This window comes from Cyprinus carpio, unplaced genomic scaffold, assembly GCF_018340385.1.
Source record: "Cyprinus carpio isolate SPL01 unplaced genomic scaffold, ASM1834038v1 S000006721, whole genome shotgun sequence".
NCBI lineage: Eukaryota > Metazoa > Chordata > Actinopteri > Cypriniformes > Cyprinidae > Cyprinus > Cyprinus carpio.
Genome location: NW_024879326.1, coordinates 165,995 through 191,880, shown reverse-complemented (window position 1 = coordinate 191,880; position 25,886 = coordinate 165,995). Strand labels below are relative to the sequence as shown.

The window sequence follows — 25,886 nt, the reverse complement described above, 5'->3', positions numbered from 1 at the left end:
GCTGCACAAACAGTGCTGTTCTTCAAAGTCCTCGGTCGTCCAGGATATGACCTTACAGGGACCCCAGAGAGAGACACACGATTTCATTCAGTCTGCTCTGGAGAATCATCAAAACTCCCTGGACTGATAGAAAAGATCTCACTGCAGTCACTGGATGAGTCCGTGTTGAGTCGCCTGGAAGAGCCAGGGTGCTACAATTTATAAATAATAGCCTATGTGATTGTGTGACGCTGTCCTAGAAAGAGGAATGGTCAGATAACCGCCTCGGAGGCCTGAGGTTGAGTAAATCAGGGGCTATTCTTTCATTTTTTGGGTGAAACTTATTCCCTTGAATGAGCTCATGCTGTTATTACCCAGAGTGCTCTACAAAGGTGCAGGGGTTCCCAAAACTTTCCAATAGTCCGACGTCCGCCCACCAATATCATTTGAGGAAAAAACAAACAACAATTGACAATTACTTTCAAGCCTAAGCTTAACTTAAAAGTCTGATGACAGAAATTAATTCCAATATTAGAGTAAAAACTGTAAAATTTGCACTACTAATATTTAAGTTTTACTTTTCTTGTTGTACAGTGACCGTTAGAACATAGCCCCTTGCACAACGCTTGGTGAACACAAACATCGTACACGGGATTGAGATTCTTGGCACTGGGGGGGGCATCCCGGGTCTGGGACCTAGTAACATTGCCGTGGTTCAGTACACGGAACGAGATCTGTGTGAACAAAAGCCAGAACCAGTGGCCCGGGTAAAGGGTGTGGCGGATCGTGATTGACGCACGTTTTCAGCCCCAATCCGTTTAGCGTGTTTTGAAGGCAAGATACAACGTTTGCAATGAAGTACAAACAAATATGTGCAAACTGGGAACGAAACAGGGGAGCAGTTAGTTCCTCACTCTCCACGCTGAGAGCTGAGATCGGTTCGCTCGACACTTCAGTGAAAGTAACGTGCACTAGCGTTTTCGTAGACTGTGCATTTACATCCATCGGGCATTCATGATGATCACGTTGTCACCACGGGACGCAACCTTGTGTCCGCTGTGGTTGTGTGAACCAAGACGTATACACAAACAGGGTAGTGAACGCCACTCACAGATTCTGGAAATCACTGGCAGTGTGAAAGGGGGCAAAAATCATTACCGGAATCATGAACAGAGACTCATCCAGTTGAACTGTGATGACCTGCGCTTCGCGTGTTAACTCATCCGGGGTTCAGTGCAGCAGAAATGCAGTCATGGTCCCTTTCTGTGTGGTGTGTGTGTGTGTGTGTGTGTTGTGGTGGGGTGTAGAGGACAGCGGAGCACAATCCAACCACGTTGTTTTTTAGAACAGCATACGAAGTAAGCAGAAACTATCTAAAACAAGTTGGAGATTAAAATTAATTGTGAAATAGGTAAAAAAGTATAATAAAAACAGTGTCTAATATTGAAATAAACACTAAAAAACGGTGAAGCCGATGGACACAATTTCTAGCTTCCCAGTCTGAATTCTCGCTGCAATCGGTTACCTCTAAATCTTAAGCAATTATCGTTAAGAAGATGTTTGAACTTTGGCCACGTTTTTGCTCTCTATATCAGAGAGCTTCATGGAGATGTATTGCCGGACTTTGTATTATGTGCAAAATGGTTTTCATGTTTGTAGGGGTTACGCAATTAACCCTTCTTTGGTGCCCTGCGCACCACCCGGACAATGTGGAAATATGCTTTTTTACACGACCATTTCTCGAACGGAAAACCGTTGCAGAGTTCAAACAGACGATCGAAATTAAACCTAAAACCGTTTTCGGTAACCATGTGAATTTATTGATGTAGTATCGCAGTCTCATGCAGAATACAGCGCACTGAACGTGCGCGAGTTGTTATTCTCGATTAATACATGGGGACTCGATTGAATCTTTTAATAGAATAATACTATAAATTAATATAAATGAAAACGTGGCTCTGAACCCTTCCACATTGTCATTACAAATCGGTGGGGGGGGTGCGCGAACGGTGACTTCAAAACACGCAACGCATATGTTTCAAATCACGGACTGAAATGCCCAATTGAAAATCACACTTAGTATATTCCGTTTGTGTAATTAATGTTAGGCAGGGCTATATCACGTGCGTGCAGCCTAACCGAACCTGAGGTGTGTAGCTGCGAGGCCCGCCTCTGGTTGTGCAGCTGGGAAACAGCAAATTTAACAAGTGAAAACTGGGCAGCCAGGTAACTGTGTGTGTCCCACAGTTTTGGAAACCCTGGCTCATAGTTGCAGGGGGCGACGCTCAACCTGCGGCCAGGGAATTGCCACTCCAGCGCGTGGATCTGGGATACTGCGGTTCACCATCGCAGGAGAGCCGCCTCGTCGGGCCATCGCGCTCCGGCCGCAGGTCGTCCCAGTGATCCCGTGCCCACATGTGAGGCACTGGAGGGTACAATCTGATACGAGGACGTGTCCTCTCGCCACGTCTGACCCCGGGTTGCACGCCAGAACCCCAAGATTCCCTGCACCGTCTTGATAGCGAGACAAGACATAGAGATAAGAGAGAGTGCAGGGTGATCAGGTGCAGTCATTGATGCAGCAGGACTGTATATCCACACACACCCACACACACACACACGCCTCACACACACACACGTCACATTACGGTTTGTCTCTCATCAGACCCACGGAATGTGGAATCAGATTCCTGTGTGTTTGTGTGTGTGTGTTGACAGCAGCAGTGACATGTTGTGATGTTTGTATTTGCACTGGCCCACCTGCGCTGCATGCTTTAAAACACGGCCTGCCAGTCCTAACCACCTCCAGATGTGCAGGAGCGTGCAGAGGAGATCTTGAGGGGTTCCTCTTCTCACCAGCGTGCATAAAACACCTTCACTGAGAAGACGCTATGATCAAACACGATCCGCCCGTGGTTCCATGGTGACAGCGTCGGTCCACATTTCACAGGAGCTCCACAGCGAAAACAGGACTTAGATCACAAACGACACGCTCAGCTATCAACACACAACAACATCAATGACCGTACCACAGTTAGTGTTTACAGATCACACACACACATCGGCTGGCATGAGGGTTTGTAAAATGATTGGGGCTCAGGGGGGGTAGCTAATATGTAGCTAATGATAGTCCACCCAAAACGTGATTAGTCAATCATCATTTATCGTCGTTCCGTCCAAACCTGTAAGACTTTCGTTCTTCTGATCCTTTGAAGACAGTGTGGAACCAAACAAACACTGGACCCTACTGACTGTTCATGACATAACACACACAAAAACACTGAGTGAGATTTAAAAGATCTATAGGGGGTGGAGTTGAGTAGATAAATAGACAGGAATATGATTTCCCGTTCACTTTAACATCATTATAAACCGGCCTTATTATCTGTCATAGCTAAATATATTTCTCATTGTGTTTCATAGCGCTATAAAGACAGGACTGTGGCTGCCGCTGCATGTGTTTTGTGAGGCGATTCCACGGTCCAGCTCAACCTTGCTTCATGCCACTTCCGGACACATCTATGACTCACGCTGGCTGTGGTCCGCCCCTAAACGCCCTGTGCTTCGGAGAATTCTGGGTAACAGCACCAGCGAGATTGACTACCACAATCAAATTCCATCTGCCTTAGATTTAAGCTAAACATGCACTGTACTTAGTTGCGAGAGCACGTCAGCAGAAATGAGGACAAGCGAGAGAGGCTGAACCGCTGGCGTTTCATGAGAACGGGGGTTCGCGAGAGCAATGAAAGTCGTCGTCGAGGGCGAGGGTGAGCTGATAGTCGTGTTCTCACACGCAAGCCCTTCCTTCAGTCCAAACACCTGTGCCGCGACGCAATTTTCTAACACATCAGCCGGATAAAGAGTGTAAATATCCTCATCCACACAGATCATCATCACCAACCCGCCGGGCAGAGCCTCCTCTGCCCCAGTCATGAGAGCCGTTAACATCGGCTGCGATGTCAACAGCAGGATGGGCTTCCATGTGAGCACAGTTTCTGTGGGAGATGGGCTGCCGCCCAAGGGCTGAGCCTAAATGAGCTCACACCACCCGTGTTTGAACTTGCATTTCAACATCGTAATTGCTCTGGTCATTTATCTACCTCCGAGTTTATATGTCACAAACAGCGTGTAAACACCGGACGACACCAGCCATGGTGCTACAAGAGGGGGGGGGGGGGGCAGTTCATTATCCGGGATGAACACTGAGGCAGAGTTTTGAACTTTGACCTCCAGTGTGAGGTACAGTGAATCTGCTTGAGAGGTTGCTAAGTGACACTGTCCTCCAGCAGTTCCTCCAGCAGTTAACTCCACGACGTGCAGCTCCCCCAGCCTCATCTCACTCTATGCTCTGAACAGTATAGCAGTATGGCGTTGCCTTTGTGTGAGCTGAGTGACCATGTGCGTCATTGGACAGTGACGATGGGTTGTGTTTTCCCCCTGTATAATTATACCTCCACCACCAGATGAGAAATACTCGCAAGCCTCAAGCTCCAGAACCCCCCCCCGTTCCGCTGGATAATATTCTAGAAATTCAATCGAAATTCAGACCATTAATAAAGATTTTCTGGTAGTTTTTCTTGCACTTGACACATCATTTGATTCCTCTGAATGAAACAGAATTAGTATCAAAATGCATAATGAGAGGGACCAACCGCACGAAAACACAATAGGTGTCGAGTGTGTGGGTTTTTGTAAGAGAGAGGGGGAACTGTAAGGTAGGGTTGCGTTTTGGATTCTCAACCAGTGGATGCGTTCCTCAGAATAGCATCAGAGAGACCACACAATATTGTAAACACAGCAACTACACACACACAACACCCACACAACACACACACACACACACACAAACACACACACAAGCGGAGACACGTACAGTACACACCACACACACTACCAACACAGACAGACCAGAGACACACACACTCACGCAATCACACACACGCACTGCACACACACACACCACACACAGACACACAGGACCCAGAGACACACATCATCACACAAGACACACACACATTTACAGACAGACAGACCGACGACAACCCACAACAAGACCACGCGCAACACACACACACACCACACACACACCACACACACACAGAACACAGCACATAACACACACGACGACAGACAGACAGACCACACACAGAACCAAAGGCGCAAACAAAACAACAACAAACACACACCACACAAACAGTCACACAGACACAAACACACACAAACACAACAAAAGCAGACAAGACGGAGCCATAAACAAACACACACAACAGACCGACAACAGAATCAGAAAAACCACACACACACAAAAAACAAAAAAACACACAAACACAACAAAGGAAAAAAAAACAACACAAAAACGCAAAAAAACGACACAAACGCACACACACACAAAAAAAAACAACAAACAAAAAAACAAAAACAACAACACAAACACAAACAAAAACCACAGACAAAAAAAACAAAACCAAACAAAAAAACAAAAAAAACAAACACAAAAACGCCAAAAAACAAAAAAAACACACACACACACACACAAACACCAAACAAAAAAACAAACACACACACAGATAAAAAAAACAGACAACAAACAAAACACAAACACAACACAAAAACAAAAAACAAACAAACAAAGACAGAAAAACCAAACAAAAAAACACAGACACAGACAACAGACAGACAAACAAAAAAAAAACACAACACAAACAAACATAACAAACAAACAAAAACACAAACACAAGAAAAAAAAAACAACCAAACAAACACAAAACACAAACATACAAAACAAAAAACCAGACATACAAAAAAACATACAAAACACAAAAAAACAAACAGGACAGCAAAAAAACACAGACAACCACAGACAAAATAAAAACAAAAAAAAACACACAAAAAAGACAAAACACAAACAACACAAAAAGAAACACACAAACACACAAACAAACAAACTGACAAAAAACACAACAAAAACAAAAACACACACACAGAAACACACAACACACAACACACCACACACAACAACACACTCAGACAACGACAGACATACACACACAAACTACAGAACAACACACAACAACACAGACAAAACAGACAGACAAATACAGACATACACAACACACAATAACACACACAAACACAACAACAGACATACAGGACAGACAGAACCAGACACAAAACAGACTAACAAACACACCACCTACAGACAGAACAGACAGACACACACTACACACAAACACATACACAACAACACAAACACACCTAAACAAAACACACACACAACACGCACACACACAACAGACAACACACACAACTACACACAACACACACACACAAACAACACCACACACACAAATACAGGACACTAGACATGATTAGACTGATGATACACACACACATTTATTATGAATTTTCACACACACAGTAAGACACACACACCCACCTACACACATTTTTACACACACCTACGAGCTAAACACACACACACCACAGACAGAAAAACACAACACACAATCTAACCACAGCACAGACAGACATACCAGACACCGGACAACACACAACACAGACACGACATACATACATGACATACACTGCACACACAGAACCACACAGTCAGACAAACCACAACCACACACACACAAGACTAACATACAGACGCGACATACATACCAACACACACACACACAATCAAACACACACAACACACAACACACACACAGCAGACTCCACTGGTAGTATGTCTTTTTGCAGCATGAAGGAAGCGTTGGCAGTGGGAGTTATCAGCCTGATGAGCGCCGCTCACCGATCCCATCTCTCCACACAAACGCTATCTAAATCTCCCTTCACTGTATAGCTTGAGCTGTGAATCTGAACACACACACACATCAATCATCATCCTCGTCCTCTCATCATCAGTGTGTAATCGAGCTGCAGTGAGGGTGACGTGTGCTCACGTGTGCTGCTTTTGCGTGTCCTCCCAGAGGGCAGAAAGGACTCGCCGGATCACACTGGTGTTGAGGTAGACAAAGACCGGGCCCCAGTCTGCTGGACGATACGCGAGCGAGTGTCCTCTCATGGGGCGGCCCGGCAGACAAGACGCGCTTCTCTCGGATCGTGGGGACGCAGGTGTGGCGGCGGGGACACTGTGAAGACGCTCGGCCACACCATCACCAGCATAGGGCAGAACAGCACCAGGTCGAAGGGCTGCCGCGTTGAGCACAGATCTCGTGTCAGGTACTGCGGCGACACGACCGCCGCCACATCCTCACACAGTCCTCTGAGACCCGTCGCCGATACGCACAAATCCTTGAGACGCGCCGTCAGCTTGTGCCGCACACTTCCGCGTCACGGCCTGCGTTGTAGGTCACTGACAGGGAAGCCGTGTGCGCTGGTGCGAGACCTCCAGAGCCTTCGCCGCCGTCCTTCAGGCAGTCAGAGGTCAGAGTCAGATGTTGTAAAGAATCGTGTGATTAACACTCACACACAAACCTCAAAGCAGCATGAAAGCAGGTCGCATCAGCACGTAATCAAACACAGCTCGTGATCCAGAGAGACGCGACACGACTGCAGCCGCTGCCAGCAACAAAACTCCTTCATGCAGCGAAACGCAGCAGGCGCTGTGGCGACACTTCATCTGTGTATTTCGTCCCAAACTGCTGTTCATGAGTCAGTGAGCTGTGCCTCATTCCTCCGGAGGGTGCATTTGTCGCTACATACAGTACGCCTCCCCCCCCCCCTCGTAAATATCTCATTTAAGAACCGTAACCATGGGCGACCTCTGAAGACACATAGTAAGAGACCATAATAACTTCAACAGAATCATTTTTAGACAAAACTTTTAAACTACGAAAATTTGAATCTTAAGTGTCAGAAGATCTTACTCTTTATTTTGTTGTAGTTTGCTCATCAGCTGTGACGGATGTTTCCTGACGGATTTACTCTGAATACTCGATCAACATCCTTTGATGTCCAGGACCGTTTAGCGCTGCTTGATCGCTAATTCACGGCACTCATGAATGTGGAGGAAGCGCGGTGCTGCTGGCAGCTGGAGTCTGAGATCTTGCCAGAAGCAGTTGTTTGTGTGGAAACAGAAGCAGCGGCTCTTACAGGTTGAAAGAAGCTGAAATTGCTGTAAGGCTCCTGCTTGCTGAGCGGGAAAGATTGCGTCAGCAAACCGTGCGTCCTGTTCAGCTTTTCAGTGCAAGCTAGAGGACTAACCCCACCACTCGGGCTCTCTTCCGCACTGAACACACGAGCGAGACGAGAGGACACCAAACAAACACAGAGGTGAAAGGTCAGTTTCAGAGCTCTGATTGGCTTGTGTTTGATTGGAAGCTGGTGAAAAGGATTTTCTGGGAAGCAGAAGAGAAGAGAACATTACGACAGTACTGTGAACATGAGAACAAACACACACACACAAACACCAGACACACACACACACACTCCCTACACAACCACACACACTCTCTCGGTCCCAACACCAGAACCAGATCGACGAGCTGTCTCACACATCACTTGGCTCTATTTCCAAAAACCTGCTGAGTATGGCTGGGTTAAAATAATGATGTTCCCTTTAACAAACCAATAATAAATTATGAAATCACAAGATCGATCTTTAGTCGTGATGTTTCAGTTCACAGAAGTAAACGAAAAACAAGTTATTACAGCACCATTAAATTTTTGTGGTTTATTTAAAGGGTCAATATGATGCTGCTAAAAAGACCTTATTTATGTGTGTATGAAATCTGTTGGTGTTATGAAATCTGTTTAATGCGGTTTTAAGGTTAAAAAAACAAAACACATTATTTTCCACACATACTGTACATTAGTTGTTTTTCCTCTATGCCCCGCCTTCTGAAACGTTGTTGAGTTTCACAAAGCTCATCTCTCTAAAAAAGCGAGGTGGTGCTCTGATTGGCCAGACTACTCTTGCGGTTTGTGATTGGCCAAGATGCCTGACATAAGCACAGGACAAAGTTGAAACATGACGAAAAAAAGAAAAAAATGAGAGACAAAACATAAAACCCATTATAAACGTGATATAAACGCATGATTTCCTAGTCGTGTCTTCATTCCGGAAGGCAAAAACAAAGTAGTTTAAATTTCTCACATGACACAGCGTCACACACCTCAGCCTGAGGTGAGCATAGACCGGCAGCTCTAGAGTGAGCAGAGACACGGAGCTCTAGAGTTGAGCACGAGACCTGGAGGCTCTAGAGTGAGCAGAGACCGGCGCTCTAGAGTGAGCGGCGGCCGAGACCGGGCGCTCTAGAGTGAGCAGAGACCGGCGCTCTCGAGTGAGCAGAGACCGCTGCGCTCTAGGAGTGAGCAGAGACCGCGCTCTAGAGGGCTGGAAGCAGAGACCCGGAGCTCTACGAGTGAGCACGAGACCGGAGCTCTAGAGTGAGCAGAGACCGGAGCTCTAGAGTGAGCAGAGACGGAGCGAGCTCTTGAGGAGCAGAAGACCGGAGCTCTAGAGTGAGCAGAGGACCGGAGCTCTAGAGTGAGGAGAGAGACCGGAGCTCTTGAGTGAGCAGAGACCGGCGCTCTAGAGTGAGCAGGAGACCGGCGCTCTAGGAGTGAGCATAGACCGGGAGCTCTAGAGTGAGCAGAGACCGGAGCTCTAGAGTGATCAGATGACCGTGGAGCTCTAGAGAGGAGCAGAGAACCTTGGCGCTCTAGGAGTGGAGCAGGACCGGAGCTCTAGAGTGAGCAGAATAGAGCGGAAACAGAAGCAAGCGGCTCTTACAGGTGGAAAGAGTGAGCAGACAGACCGGAGCTCTAGAGTGAGCAGCAGACCATCGCTCTAGAGTGCGCAAGAACCGAAGAGCTCTAGAGTGAGCAGAGACCGGGAGCTCTTGAGTGATCAGAGACCGGTAGCTCTAGAGTGAGCACGAACCCGTGAGCTCTAGAGTGTGAGCATAGACCGGAGCTCTAGAGTGAGCATGAGACCGGCGCTCTAGGAGTGAGCAGAGACCGGACAGCTCTAGAGTGAGCAGAGACCGGAGCTCTAGAAGTGAGCAGAGACCGAGCTCTAGAGTTGAGCAGAGACCGGAGCTCTTAGAAGTGAGCAGAGACCGGAGCTCTAGAGTGAGCAGAGAACGGAGCTCTATTGAGTGCGAGCAGAGAACGGATCTCTAGAGTGAGCAGAGAACGGAGCTCTAGAGTGAGCAGAGGGACCGGAGCTCTTAGAGTGAGCAGAGAACGGAGAGCTCTAGAGTGAGCAGAGAACGGAGCTCTAGAGTGAGCATTAAGAACGAGAGCTCTGAAGTGAAGCACTAGAAACCGGCGCTCTAGAGTGAGCAAGAGACCGGCGCTCTAGAGTGAGCAGAAGACCGGCGCTCTATAGTGAGGCAGAGAACCGGCGCTCTAGAGTGGAGCAGAGACCGGAGCTCTGAGAGTGAGCAGAGACCGGAGCTCTAGAGGTGAGCAAGACCGAGCTCTAGAGTGAGCAGAAAGAGACCGGAGCTCTAGAGTGAGCAGAGACCGGAGCCTCTAGAGTGAGCAGAGACGCGGAGCTCTAGAGTCGAGCAGAGAACGGAGCTCTAGATGTGAGCATAGAACGGAGCTCTAGAGTGAGCGAGAGACGTGATAGCTCTAGAGTGAGCAGAGACGGGCGCTCTAGAGTGAGCATAGACTGAGCTCTAGAGTGGAGCAGAGGTGGGCGGCTTGAGGCAGATTCTACGAAGGAGTGTACCCTTGTGCATGCGGCAAAACCACAACCACACTAATTTCCGTATCAGTTACAAAATATTATTACTTACTTATAAGGCCCTCAATGGTTTAGCTCCTACGTACCTAACTAGTCTTCTAGCACACTACAATTTGGCTCACATTTGGCTCCCAAACTCTGGAATAGCCTTCCTGATAATGTTCGGGGTTCAGACACACATTCCTCTGTTTAAATCTAGATTAAAAACCATTAAAAACACACCTCATTTGGCCAGCATTCAAATAATGCATCTCATAATTTTGGACTGTCAGTTATATCTGATCAAATGGCGCATCATTATTCTTTAGCTTTGGGTTAACTACTAAACTTTTACTTTGCTGGAACAGCAGCTACGCTAATTATGTCTCTATTTGTTTCTCTCTGTTTCTGCTGGATTTACATCCCGTGGGTAACTAGGATTTACACAAGCTCCAGTCTGGATCCAGCACAACACCTGAGAAGAGATGATGCCAGCCCCCTCAGAGGACCTCAGGATGATGCTAACCCAGAGACAACATACAGAACTACCACATTTTGCTCTAAGTTTGATTGCATAATTGCTGTTAATAGTGTTAATCGTCTGTTTGTTTACGTCTTTTATTGATTTTTCTGAACATTTCTGACAGTCACACACAGTATGAAGTCTTACTACTAAATATTGTAGTGTAAAACTTAATTTTCTGTAAAGTTGCGTTTGCAATGAGTTGTATCGTAAAAAAGCGCTATACAATAAACCTTGAAATTGAATTGAATTGATATTGAATGTGACGCCACCCCGGGCGGGACCCAGCCCCCATTCTAACGATCCACAGTGATGTATTTCCTATAACATCTGGGCGGTGTTATGCAAATCTTCCCACATAGTGTCGTAGAGATGTGGGGCGTGTTAGAACGAGGTGTTTCAGGGGAGCGTGGACGAGTCTCAACTCTTATATAGAATATCTCTTTGGATTTGAGACTTTAGTCTTTGCAACTTTACAGATCTTCTTTATTCACCAAGAGCTTGTAACACTCCAAAGAGAACAGACAAATTGAAATCGAATATGACCCCTTTAACGTGGTGGTTCAGTGTTTTTTTTCTAGGGTTGATTGTGTTTATGGGGTGCAGTCTAACATATGTTAATGCTTAGTTTTTTTTTTAAAAACGTATTATTTTTCACATAATTTACCTTTATTCCACACTGCTCTGTCCCTTCTCTGAGAAATGGGCTGATTAGAAATAGCTGATGGGCTCCGATTGTTCAGCTAGCCCAGTGTGTTGTGATTGGCTAAACCGCCTCTAGCGCTAAACGTCCCGCCCCTCACGTGTCTAATTGTAACAGTTCATTGTGGAGCTGAGCTGAATGAGAGAGAGAGAGAGAGAGAGAAAGAGAGAGAGATCGCAGAGCAGGGGGACGTGTGGAAGACAGTATTAAGAACCGCTGCTTTAGAACATTGTTTTTGATTTTTGAAACTTGTGAAAAATCCACTGGAAATCATAGAAAACAGATTGCGCGATTCATATTATGAACTGATTTTTACATGCACCTCTAGTTTTCTCTTCATCTTCTCTAAAGCAGCGCAGCATGGCCCCGCCCCCTTTGAAGTAACTCGTTGTAGTCCCTACCAGCTGTTTTTGTAGGCATTAAACTGCCAGAATTAAAAAAAAGCAACATTACACACTAACTAACGTTAAAAAAAGTTAAACTGTAATGAACCGCCCCTTTAACGTTAGTAAGTGTGTAATGTTGCTGTTTGAGCATAAACAATATCTGCAAAGTTACACTGCAAAGTGATTTTTTTTTAATTCTGGCAGTTTAATGGCTACAAAAACAGCTGGTAGGGACTACAACGAGTTACTTCCCGGGTTCATGACATCACTAACCCAGATAAACCCCGCCCTCAGGAAAAGGCAGCAATGGGGGCGGGGCAATGCTGCACTGCTTTGCTTTAGAGAAGAGGAAGAGAATAGTGGTGGTGGATGTAAATATATTTTTATATGTGTTTTGTTTTTCTCTCTTTTTGATCTGATCTAGAGATGTGATGTTCTAATTAGACACTTATTTTCACATAGCTATGAGAAGTGTTAAACATGGACGCGTGTGCAGTTGCCGTACTGTATTAAAGCTTTAATCAGGATAAAACTGTATATTAAAAGCTAACATAAGCAGTAGCATTTACAAATAACAGCGTATCTAAAAGTATGAGACGACAACAATCAAAAAACATAGGCCCACCATTAAAAGCCGTGCTTGCACACACTGAACTAGCTAACCAATCAGAGTCCATCACCTATTTCTGAGGGAGGGGCTTCATAAAAACAGGAAACGATCAGCGTGTTTCTCAGAGAAGGGACAGAGCGGTGTGGAATAAAGATAAATTATGTGAAAAAATAACGTGTTTTTTTTAAACGAAGCATTAACACGTTAGACTGCACCCTATAAACACAATCAAGCCAAGAAAAAAGCCACTGAGAAAAAAGCCACTGAACTTTTGTTTTTTTATTTTTTTAGTTATTAAGTGATTTAATTTAACAGTAAAAAAAAAGATAAAAACCATTTGATATTATAGTGATGAACTGTACAGTTTACAGCATCAGCTGAAACAGATTGGTTTCATTAAGAAAAACTGACACATAGATAAAATATTCCTAAAATATTTCCAAATGAACTGATATTGAATCAAGCCAAATCATAAAATCTGTGTCAATACCCAGCCCTATCAGCTAATAGAACCAGAAGAGCATGATGGGATTGGTCTCTCAGAGGCAGCGTGTTTTTTTGGATGTACGACTTTGGAAGAGAGCCTGAGATCTGGGTTCCTGTGGAGCAGGACAGAGAGCAGCGGCGTGCAAGCGAGTGTTTCTAGATCAACGGTGCAAGCGCTCGGGAGCTGCAGGGTCTCACCGCAGGCGTCTCCTTGCACTGCAGAATCACTCCGTCATAGAGCCAGCACTCAGCAGGCCTACAACACACACAAGCCCTGAGTGAAAACACTGCGCCGGACTGCACAGAGTCGCCTCACTGACCTACACGCTTCTCTCTGCTCCCAACACATCACAGTAAACCTGCTGAGAGAGTGTGTGTGTGTGTGTGTGTGTGTGTGTGTGTGTGTGTGTATGAATGAGCATGTGTGTGTGTGAGTAAAAGTGTGAGTAATCTGAGTGTATGAGTGTGTGTGTGTGTGTGTGTGTGTGTGTGTGTGTGTGTGTGAGTAGAAGTGTGAGTAGAAGTGTGTATAACCATATGTGTGTGTGTGTGTGTGTGTGTGTGTGAATGAGTATTGTGTGAAAGTATTTGGTGTGTATGTAGGCATGTGTGTGTGTGAGTAAAAGGTGTGAGTATCTGAGTGTATGAGTGTGTGTGTGTGTGTGTGTGGTGTGTGTGCTGTGTGTGTGTATATGAGCATGTGTGTGGTGTGAGTAAAAGTGTGAGTATCTGAGTGTATGAGTGTGTGTGTGTGGTGTGTGTGTGTGTGTGTGTGGTGTGGTGTGTGAGTAGAAGTGTGAGTAGAAGTGTGTATAACCATATTGTGTGTGTGTGTGTGTGTGTGTGTGTGTGTGTGAATGAGTATAAGTGTAAGTATTTGTGTGTATGAGCATGTGTGTGTGTGAGTAAAAGTGTGAGTATCTGAGTGTATGAGTGGTGTGTGTGTGAGTGTGTGTGTGTGTGTGTGTGTGTGTGTGTTGTGTGTGTGTGTGTGTGGTGTGTGAATGAGTATAAAAGGCCTGTTCAACACCGGGACGAATTTCGCAGCTGTCGCGATATTCGCCGACGTTTTAACGCCTCGTGAACTAAACAAAACAAAGGGGCGCCAATGGTAGTGTGCACACCGACGCGAAAAAACGCCACGCGTAAAAGCGTCATTTTTTAATTTTTAAAAAAACGCCTCGGTTTCGTTTTTTTGGTTTGACCGCACCGCGTCAAAAAAACTATACGACCAATGAGAATGGCGCTTTTGCACACGTGTCTGGAGCTTCTGAAGTTACAGTAAAAACACAACTGGGGTGCGCTCAAACACAAAACTGTCTTGCTGAGCACACATACGTAATGGCGAAGAAGATATACGCCAAGTAGCGTCTACACTGCCGGGAAGAAATAGGATGCAAGGCAAGATGAATGTAGAGTTGCTGGTCTCGTTGGTGTCGGAACACAAAAAACTATATGACAAACGCTCGACAGCGATTACAAAAATCTTGATAAAAGAGAACTAGTATTTCTAGTATTTCTGTTTTAACATTAAGCGCCATCTAATGTCAGGGAATGAATTTGCATGTTCAATCGGCTCAGTCGTCAGCCGAAAATCGCTTGGGTGTGAACACAAAAAACGCGTTGAAAAACGCTGGCGAATAACGCGCGCCGATATTCGTCCCGGTGTGTACGGCCCTTAAGTGTAAGTATTTGTGTGTATGACCGTGTGTGTGTTTCTGTGTGTGTGTGTGTGTGTGTGTGTGTGTGTGTGAGATTATAAGATTGAGTATTTGTATGTATGAGCGTGTGTGTGTGTGTGTGTGTGTTGTGAGAGCATGTGTGTGTGTGTGTGTGTGTGAGATTATAAGATTGAGTATTTGTGGTGTATGACGTGTGTGTGTGTGTGTGTGTGTGAGCATGTGTGTGCTGCACTCACCTGCTTCTGTAGTGATCTATGTGGAAGCTGCCCACTTTACACTTCACCTTCGTATAAACGTCCTGAACGTCCACAGATGCACTCATGTCCTCCATCTCTGCCATCACACACAGCTCTGAAACACACACACACACACACACACACACACACACATTTGTATATCTCTTTACACAACACTAAGTTTTGTAAAGCAGCGTTACAGAAGTTCATAATGGTAATGTTTGTAATCTCTCTAGACACACTGATGAGTCCTGAGCTGCTGATAGGACAGCTTACATTTGGAGACACTAGAAACCATCAACAGGATGAGATTAGATTTATGACATCTATTCAAATTTGGTTGCAGTTTATAACAGAAACATAATGACTATTAGCTGAGGAACGAAAAACAGCATTTGATGCAGAATAATGGAGGAATGATGCGCTCAGTTCTCCTCTAGATATACAGTGACAATAATGAAGTTACACACACACACACACACACACACACACACTGCAGATGTGCATCAGGAGACGCTCTTCATCTCACTCATTCTGTATTAGCAGCAGGTCAGAGGTCATCGGGCTGCTCGTTCTGTGTTTGAGTGTGTGAGTGCGCGACCGGAGGATCATGTCAGTTCTCTGTCAATCTCTGCTTGTTCTGCTGACCGGGCAGCTGTGATCCCTGCAGCCCAAGAGCCCAGAGCCGCTTCCTGTTTCCTGTCTGAAGGGGCTACACGTCCATTCAGCACCAAACAGCCCCAAGAAAAATAACAACAAACAACAGCAGCAGCGCTGCCGCTGAGAGCTCAAAGTGTTCCTCTGGGGCTGTGAATCTCACACGTGGTTCTGCACTTCCCTTCCGCACACGGCGCAGTGCACCGCTCCCCATCTCCCTCACAGCTGCATGTCACACAGCCGGGACAGGAGGTCCAAGATCACCTCAGCTCTCGTCTTCCTTCCTCAACCCTCGCTCTTTCTCTGCTTAAAATATCAGTTGCTAAAGTCGCTCCATTTCAATTTTTGGTTCCTTTGTCTTGTTTAGTTGGGGACGCTTGACTGATTGAAGAGAGCTGAACTGGATGATGACATCACTGAATCATCAATGAACTGACTTTAGCTGAAAAATGACTCTGTTATTGTCTTCTTGCAGTATTGATAAACTATTTTCCTGTTTGACTCTGTGAAGCTGCTTTGACACAATCAGTGTTGTATAAAGCGCTGTATAAATAAAGGTGACTTGACTAAAGCAGTGACGGGTCGTTTTTGATTGAATCACTGAAAACACATACAGAGGTTGTCAGAGACGTTTTGAGATGTGCTGTGAGAGTGTGTGTGTGTGTGTGTGTGTGTGTGTGTGTGTGTGTGTGTGTGTGTGTGTGAGGGGTCTTTTTTTTTTTTTTTTTTTTTGAGGGGTCACTGCGAGTGCAGGCGTATACGACTCCCTGAAGGTCTATAAGACGCTCCGTCTCTAAGAGGGACAGCTGATGCTGCAGGTCTTCTGCTCCAGAGTCATGGTCTCACCGGCCGCTGGCTCCTCTGTGTGCGCCGAATCCCCCTGAAACACACACAAGAGAAAGTTTACTGAAGTCATTCTTGAGTTCATGTTGATTCATCTGGACTTACGCAATTACAAAATGTCCTTTTCATGAGTGGGTAAACATTTTAATAGTGTATTTATATTGATTTGAAAAATATTAGTAAAGCAGATACTTTTATATATTTTTAAATATTTATAAAAATGTGTGTGTGAGAATAACGTATATATAGTCAAATATATATTTATACATACGTATAAAACCCATACATATATACATCTCATCAGTCTGTTTGAGGTGATGATGTGTGTGACCTCTGACCTCTGTAGGAGAGCCCAGGTCAGCTGACGGGCTGTAGGTGCTGGTGTCCGGTGGGATGGTGCCCACACTGCTGTGGACGGGTGACGAGGGTCCAGCGGGGGGGTCCGAGGACTCTGGGAATCCGGCTGACGCTCTCTGAGCTCCTCTGCTCTGCATCTGGTCAAACACACTGAAGATCTGACTCCATCGACACCACAAACCATACACCAGCTGGACCTGACACACACCAGAGCTGGAGTCAACACTCTTCGTGGCTGCAATTTAGTGAATTTACGACACAAAACTGAACGCATTTAAGAGCTTCTAAAGAGCCGCAGATTGAAGATGAATGTTGAGTAACATCCTGGCTAAATCATAACACAATGAAACGCTTGTAGAAATGAGCGGTTTGACGTCAATCGTCTGGTGTCACGTCACTCTACATCTTCCTAATGTCTCCAGCATCATCAGCACATCCTCTGAGCTCACGATGATCAGACCCTCATGTTCATGAGCCCATCACTGTCCTCAGCTGCTGGCTGGATGCCTGAACGGCTCTATAAATAAACTCCAGATAGTTCAAACACAGCAGCTGATTCTAACTAGTTTCAACCGTGTGATAACAAAAAACATGACCAACATCTGCTTAGACAAACAGCAAAAGAAACGCTGTGTGTGTATGTGTGTGAGGAGCGTCTCATCCATGAGCTCATCGCTGGATTCTCCACTCAGGATCAGAGAGCTTCAGTTTGTATTCACACATACACAGTCTTAGAAAAATAAGCAGAAATCAGAGGATAAATACCACTGAACACACACACATGCAGCCGCCTGCAGACCATCAGAAGATCATCAGCGTCTCTCACTGATCTGCTGCACTGATGATCTTCTCTCAGGATCCACCTGAAGCTGGTGGTCTCTGTCTTCCTCTATCCTGTCTACATCTAGGGGTGTGCGATAACAAACAAATAATGACATCTCGCAATTTTGTCGATAAATGATAATTAGAAGATATTTTGCGGAGTGTGTTATTGTGCTGGTATTTTGGCAGCTTTGGGAGACAGCTGACTCCCAAAGCTTCTGATATTCTTCATATACTGTGCGGTGGTTCTTTTGCAGCAGTAACAGAATTTAACTTTTCAATAAGTTTACATTGATTTTTACATTTAATGGGCATTTTTATTTTCATGAGGCCAATTTTATTTAAAACCTAATTAAATGTATGAATCATATTTTCTGTCAAATTCTTGACTATAGGACTGTAACCAACAAATTAAATCAGTTTCAACAAAATTTGTGTTTGCAATGCAGAGGAACAGAATCTGCATCTGAAGTGGCATTGAGAGGCATTTCTACAGACTGTTTAATGCAGGACATGAGTGCATTGAACCTGCAGTTACACATGCATAAATAATGTTTTGATGTAAATTTGAAATGATTATTTTTGGGGGGGTTAGGGAAAATATACTTTAGATATAAACATAAAATCGCCAGTAGGTGGCAGCTACTGATCTATATAATGATATATTTCACTGCATGATTGAGTCATTCATTCAACAGATTCTGTTCAAATGGCTGATTGATTCAGTAATGAACCACCGCTGTGTGTTGCTCAGAGACACAAAACAGTTCTGCTGTGGGTTTGTTTGGAACTATTTTAAAAATTAAGCAAAAATAAGAACTATGTCATGTCTAAAATGTAAGTCACTTAATATTAACTTATTGTTCATTTGCAATTGTGCTGATATTTGGGGAAAAACATCACTCTTCGTGTGATATTAACTATATCAGATGATATAAATATAAAAGTCATACAGGGGCATATTTGCCCCCTTATCTTGAATTTTGTTTGGTTTTAGCGATATACTAAATAATGTCAAATCGCATATCGGTTAAACAACAATTATGATATTATCGTAAACGATATATATTGCACACCCCTATCTCCATCATTTCAACCTTTACTTTTTTTTACACAGAAACCCACCAGTTTTGTAGACTGTCCCAGAGACTGAGCAAGACAGACAGAGAGAAACTCAGAGACAGAGTGAGACAGACAGAAAGACACAAAGAGAGAGAGAGAGACACAGAGACCACACAGAGACAGAGTGAGACTGACAGAGAGACAAACAGAGACAGAGTGAGACACACACAGAGAGACACAGAGACAGAGTGAGACAGATAGAGACACATACAGAGACAGAGTGAGACAGACAAAGAGACACGCAAAGACAGAGTGAGAGACAGACAGAGAGACACACACACACACACACACACACACACACACACACAGACTGAGTGAGCCAGAGAGAGACAGATAGAGAGACACACAGAGACAGAGTGAGACAGAGACATGTACAGAGAAAGAGTGAGACAGACAAAGAGACACACAGAGACAGAATGAGACAAAGAGACACAAAGAGACAGAGTGAGACAAAGAGACACACAGAGACAGAGTGAGACAAAGAGACAGAGTGAGACAGACAAAGAGACACACACAGACTGAGTGAGCCAGACAAAGACAGAGTGAGACAGACAGAGAGACACACAGAGAGAGAGTGAGACAGAAAGAGAGACAAACAGAGACAGAGTGAGACAGAGACATGTACAGAGAAAGAGTGAGACAGACAAAGAGACACACAGAGACAGAGTGAGACAAAGAGACACAAAGAGACAGAGTGAGATAAAGAGACAGAGTGAGACAGACAAAGAGATGCACACACACACACACACACACACACACACACACACACACACACAGACTGAGTGAGCCAGAGAATGAGACAGATAGAGAGACACACAGAGACAGAGTGAGACGGATAGAGAGACAGAGACAGAGTGAGACAGAGAAAGAGAGAGTGAGACAGAAAGAGAGACAAACAGAGACAGAGTGAGACAGAGACATGTACAGAGAAAGAGTGAGACAGACAAAGAGACACACAGAGACAGAGTGAGACAAAGAGACACACAGAGACAGAGTGAGACAGACAGAGAGACACACAGAGACAGAGTGAGACAGATAGAGAGACAGAGACAGAGTGAGACAGAGTTAGACTGATAGAGACACACAGAGACAGAGAGACACAGAGACAGTGTGAGACAGAGAGACACACAGAGACAGACAAGAGAGAAATACAAAGACAGAGTGAGACACACACACACAGAGACAGAGTGAGACAGACAGAGACAGACAAGAGAGAAATACAAAGACAGAGTGAGACACACAAGAGTGAGACAGACAGAGAGACACACACAGAGACAGAGTGAGACACAGACAGAGTGAGACAGACAGAGAGACACACACAGAGACAGAGTGAGACACAGACAGAGTGAGACAGACAGAGAGACACACACAGAGACAGAGTGAGACACAGACAGAGTGAGACAGACAGAGAGACAAACAGAGACAGAGTGAGACAGAGACACACACAGAGACAGAGTGAGACAGACAGAGAGACACACAGAGACAGAGTGAGACAGACAGAGAGAGGCCAGGAGCCGGTATGACACATTTGTGTGTCATGGTAACCGAACACATAATCACAAACGAGCTAATCATTTTTTCCTCCTGCTGTTTTTCCTTCGTCTCGCTGCAGTTCTGCTTCTGATTCTGCAGTTTGTTTTGGGCAGTGATTATTTAACACACGTTTCCTTTCTGCCACATTCCGCTCACAGCTGACGGCACGGAGAGAACGGCAGCCAATCGGCTCGCAGCAATCAGCAGCACTCGCAGATCTGCGCTCAGATACGTCAACATTCATTTCACATGGACCCAAACAACGAGATGCTCCATCCGAGAGCAGACGCGAGCGCCGGCGTTCAGAACAAACAGTCTGGATCTCAGGTTTCCAGAGAGGATTGAGTGAATCGTGTGTTTGTGTGCAGATCAACAACACAAGGACGTTCATGTTTCCGCCAGTGAAGCGTGTGACACTAATCACAGCCGTCGTTTCTGCCGAGGCTCTGCGTCAGGACGATTCACTGCAAATGATTTCAGGACAGGATACGACGGTAAGGATGACTCAAACCTCAAATGGGTCATTGCTGCCGCCACTGAACATTTACATTCATTAATCCTGTGCATCAAATTATTTTAATATTTTATAAAAAATAATTCTAGAAAATAAATCATTGTTTAGCCCTGTATCAAGGCTGAATGCTGGTGTCTGACTGGTTTGAATCTGTCACATGTATGAACAATGGATTAAATCTGACATTGAGTGACATAAAAAAAAAGATTATATATTAACAAAAAAACAACATTAAAACATATATCAGAGTGTAGGGCTGGGCGATATATCGCATGCGATTGTCACGCGCATATCGTCAGTAAAGCAGATGAATTGCCTTCGATAATGAACGCGAGATTGCGTAGCTTGTTAGTGAACTACGGCTCTGTCTATTAAATGCTGCTCCATTTGAAAGCAGGTGATGGCGATTTAGCGCTAATCAGGGAACCGGCTTTGCTGACGAAATGCACGTGACAAACGCATGCGATATATCGCCCAGCCCTATGAGAGTGCTGGATTTACTCTCTAATATATATATATATATATATTTTTGGCATATATATATATATATATATATATATATATGCATACATATTTATTTATTTAGAGAATGCAGTGGGCTGATGGGAAACGCAGCAGTACCTGAGGGTTGGAGCATTTCAGCTGCACCGGCTGCAGGTCCACATGCAGACACATGATGAAGGTGTCTTTGCTGTCGGGCTGCAGTTTGGGAGCAGTGAGCGCCAGCGTGGAGGTGCAGCCCACCGGCTCGAGCACGCTGAGAGACCGCTGCTGTCCCAGAAGAGAGTACACGCTCAGCCGACTCACACACACCGTCCACGGGAACGCGTCGCCTGCACACACACACATACACACACGTCACACTCGTGCTTGAGACGCACAGAGAGAAAATGAAGAGCACCGCTCTCGTACCCTCCTCCAGCACGGGTCTGGGCACAGTGAACGGGACGTCCTGCAGTGGCTCCATGCGCCGGTGTCCTGCGCTCAACACGCTGATCTGCGGCAGACAGAGTACCAGCGTCCCCGGCATACATGCCTGACTGTGATACCAGCTGCGCACAGTGCCCGGGATGTCGCCGCACACCAGCGTGCTGGGAGACGGGAGGCTGTCGGACGGCATGAACACACAGCACGACTGCAGATCCACCTGCACACACACACACACACACACACACAGGTACCATGTGATGCGGCGAGTGTTAGAGACACACACAAACACACACACACACGCACACACACACACACACACACACGCAGACACACACACGCAGACACACACACACACACAAACACACACACACACGCACACACACACACACACACACACACAGTGATTCCTCAAGGTCTCCGGTGCTCACAGAAGCTGGCAGTGTTGGTGGTGAGGTGGTAATCACGTCAAATAAACTGTGAAAACGCAGCGGATGTGTTTGTTTCTGCTGGACGCTCCATTAGTGCCGGCCGCTGCCGTAATGAGGCTTTTGATGTGCCCGTTTGTTTTCCCCCGGCGCCGGTGGCCACAGCGCAAAACATGAGTCTTGAGCTGTTACACTCGTGGGTTTGGATGGCTCTCAGAGGAACAGACAGCACGTGTGTTTAATAATCTTCAGAAACGCTGAATCAGTTGAGAGTCGCAGATTTCACCACACACTTCTCTTTCATAAACTGTCGGTTCGATCCCTGACGGTCTGACTGTATGATGAGAGCGGTCTTACTTCACAGGTTCAAATGAGATCGTTCACATAACTGACTTAAAGAAATGACCAGTTATGTTATGACCTGTCTTAAGTAAATGACTAACTTGCACTACTAGTCTAAGTGGTTCATGTAACCGGCCGCTGATGAAAAGTAAAGTCCTTTCGGAGCTGAACGTGCACTGATGGAAACTTCACAATGAGACGTGAATCGAGTCAGTGTTGAGTTCATGTTGACGATGTACTTTAATTCCTCACAACACATCTGCTGCGTCCCGTGAGCCACACCAAACACAGAGAAAATATCCTGCTCATTAAAGCGCGGCAGCTGAGCGGACCTGCGTTACTGCGATTTTCCATGGCGACGGGTGTCTGTTAGCACAGATCCACTTTCAGTTTTGGTAGCAACCTGCTGCTGTGAACACACTCGAGTCAAATATAACAAAAATACCTCATGACACAATTACTCTCACAGCAGGAGAGAACAACACAACGAGAGTCAGTGAGAGCAGTAGGATGTGACTGCAGCGGCACACACACACACACTCACTGACACACACACACACACACACACACACACACTGACAAAAACACACTGACACACACACACACACACTCACACACTGACAAAAACACACTGACACATACTCACTGACAAACACTGACACACACACACACACTCACACACATCGACACACACACACACACACAGGCACTGACACACACTCACTGACACACACACACATCCTCACTGACACACACTCACACTCACTGACACACACACACACTCACTGACACACACTCACACTCACACACAGGCTGACACACACACACATCCACTCAGACACAAAACACTCACTCACTCACTGACAAAAATAAATGACACACACACACACTCACTGACACACACTCACACACTCACTCACTGACACACACACTCACTGACACACACTCACACTCACTGACACACACACACACACTCACACACTCACTGACACACAGACACACCCACACACACACACTCACTGACACACACTCACTCACTCACTGACACACACTCACTGACACACACACACACACACTCACTCACTGACACACACTCACACTCACTGACACACACTCACACACTCACTCACTGACACACACACTCACTGACACACTCACACACTCACTTTCTCACACACTCCCTCACTGACACACACACTCACTCTCTCACACGCACACTCGCAGACTCACACACACACTCACTTACTCACTGACACTCACAGACACACACTCACACTCACTGACACACACACACTCACACTCACTGACACACACACACACTCACTCACACACACACTCACTGACACACACACACTCATACACACACTCACACTCACTGACACACACACACACACACACACACACACACACACCTGTAGCGTGAGGTGTTTGACAGCGTTCCAGGTGTGTGTTATCAAGTTCTTCATGTGCTCCTCTGGACTCAAATGACATTCTTCAGATGATGGAAAAACCTTCACTGGAACAGAGAGAGGCCTCGACTCTATACACACACACACACACACACACACACACATGTGATCATCAGACAGATTCAGATTGTTCATGTTCATAACACACGCAATCATGTATGTGTGTGTGTGTGTGTGTGTGTGTACAGATACTGCACATACAAATCAAAAACAATTATTTACAGGAAGAAAAGAGAAGGAAGTCAAGTTAAGACCAGCTTTAGTGTGTGTGCAGACCGGTGTTGTGTTTCTGTTAATGAAAACCATGCTGCAGTAACGCATCGACTCTGAGAGGCTTTTGATTACACTGGGAAATGATCAACATCTGCAGCGTGAAGGTCAAACCATCTCCAGCAGCTCCTGCAGACAAGAAACATGCAACCCTCCCACACGACACCTGATGAAGCACCGGAGCCACTCTCCAACGCTCCGCACAGCGCTCAAACATTTGGCTTTCTGATAAAAATGATACTTTTATAAAAAAAATAAAAATAAAAAAAATGCTTGTTTGTAGGTCTGTTCCATTTTGCAAAAAAATCATATTGTGTTTATATATATCTATATGACTACAAAATAATTACACACATATATATATATATATATATATATATATATATATATATATATATATATATAAAATATAAAATAAAAGTTCTTATATTATTTTAAAAACATTAAACAAATTTAAAAAATATATTACTACTGCAATTATGTTATTGCATTCTAAAAGAGTATTTAAAGGGGTCCTATTATGCTCTTTTACAAAGTCTTGATTTTGTTTTGGGGGTGTACTAGAACAGGCTCTCAAACTAGGTTGTTCAAAAACACATTATTTTTCACATATTTTACATTATTACAACACCTCTCTCCCCAGCATAAACGGCTCAAATATTTCCTGTATCTAATGAAGGCCCGCCTTCTGAAATACGAAATGTGTTGTGATTGGTTAGCTGGGCCAGCCTGTGTTGCGATTGGTTAGCTGGGCCAGCGTGTGTTGCGATTGGTTAGCTGGGCCAGTGTGTGTTGTGATTGGTAACACTCGGCACCTGGTCGGGAAATGTCATGCCCCTTACCATAGGCGGCTGCCAGCTTCAGTTTAAATATTGCGTCAAAATCAAATCAATTTGAGCGTGATTTAAACCCAGATGATTGTAACCGCTCTAAGTTTGTCTGCTGGGGAAAGCTAGCATGTCTCTGACACAGTGATAACACTTGTTATCTTCTCTAGTACAGCTCAACTAGATCTCGTCCCATTTATCGATATTTGTGACGTCACAAATCCCGGAAAACATGCGTTGTAGTCCAAACGAGTCATTCGTTGTATTTTTTGAAAAGTAATTTCTGCTAAAGGGGTCATATGATGCGATTTCAATTTTTCCTTTCTCTTTGGAGTGTTACCATATCTTGGTGCATAAAGAAGATCTGTAAAGATGCAAAGACTAAAGTCTCAAATCCAGATAGAACAGATATGTTCACATGTACAGCAGATATGTAGACACACCAGAGACATACAGAAGCCCGATCTATGAAGAAACACTTGAATC

General features: G+C 45.0%; 2 protein-coding genes across 2 annotated transcripts in view; both read right to left on the bottom strand.

Annotated features, from left to right (window-relative positions):
* LOC122144551 (vacuolar protein sorting-associated protein 13B-like) overlaps positions 1-15,440 on the bottom strand; it is a 19,152-nt gene extending 3,712 nt beyond the window's left edge. The window contains exon 1 of the mRNA XM_042755543.1: positions 15,290-15,440. Coding sequence (XP_042611477.1) covers positions 15,290-15,393 — 104 coding nt within the window. The 5' untranslated portion in view covers positions 15,394-15,440. The remainder of the gene's footprint in view (positions 1-15,289) is intronic.
* Positions 15,441-16,739: 1,299 nt separating this feature from the next.
* Positions 16,740-25,886, bottom strand: part of LOC109064587 (vacuolar protein sorting-associated protein 13B-like) — a 48,576-nt gene continuing 39,429 nt past the window's right edge. Inside the window, exons 22-26 of the mRNA XM_042755530.1 lie at positions 24,247-24,374; positions 22,050-22,284; positions 21,759-21,970; positions 17,128-17,343; positions 16,740-16,826 (exon numbers count right to left, since the gene is read on the bottom strand). Coding sequence (XP_042611464.1) covers positions 16,740-16,826; positions 17,128-17,343; positions 21,759-21,970; positions 22,050-22,284; positions 24,247-24,374 — 878 coding nt within the window. The remainder of the gene's footprint in view (positions 16,827-17,127; positions 17,344-21,758; positions 21,971-22,049; positions 22,285-24,246; positions 24,375-25,886) is intronic.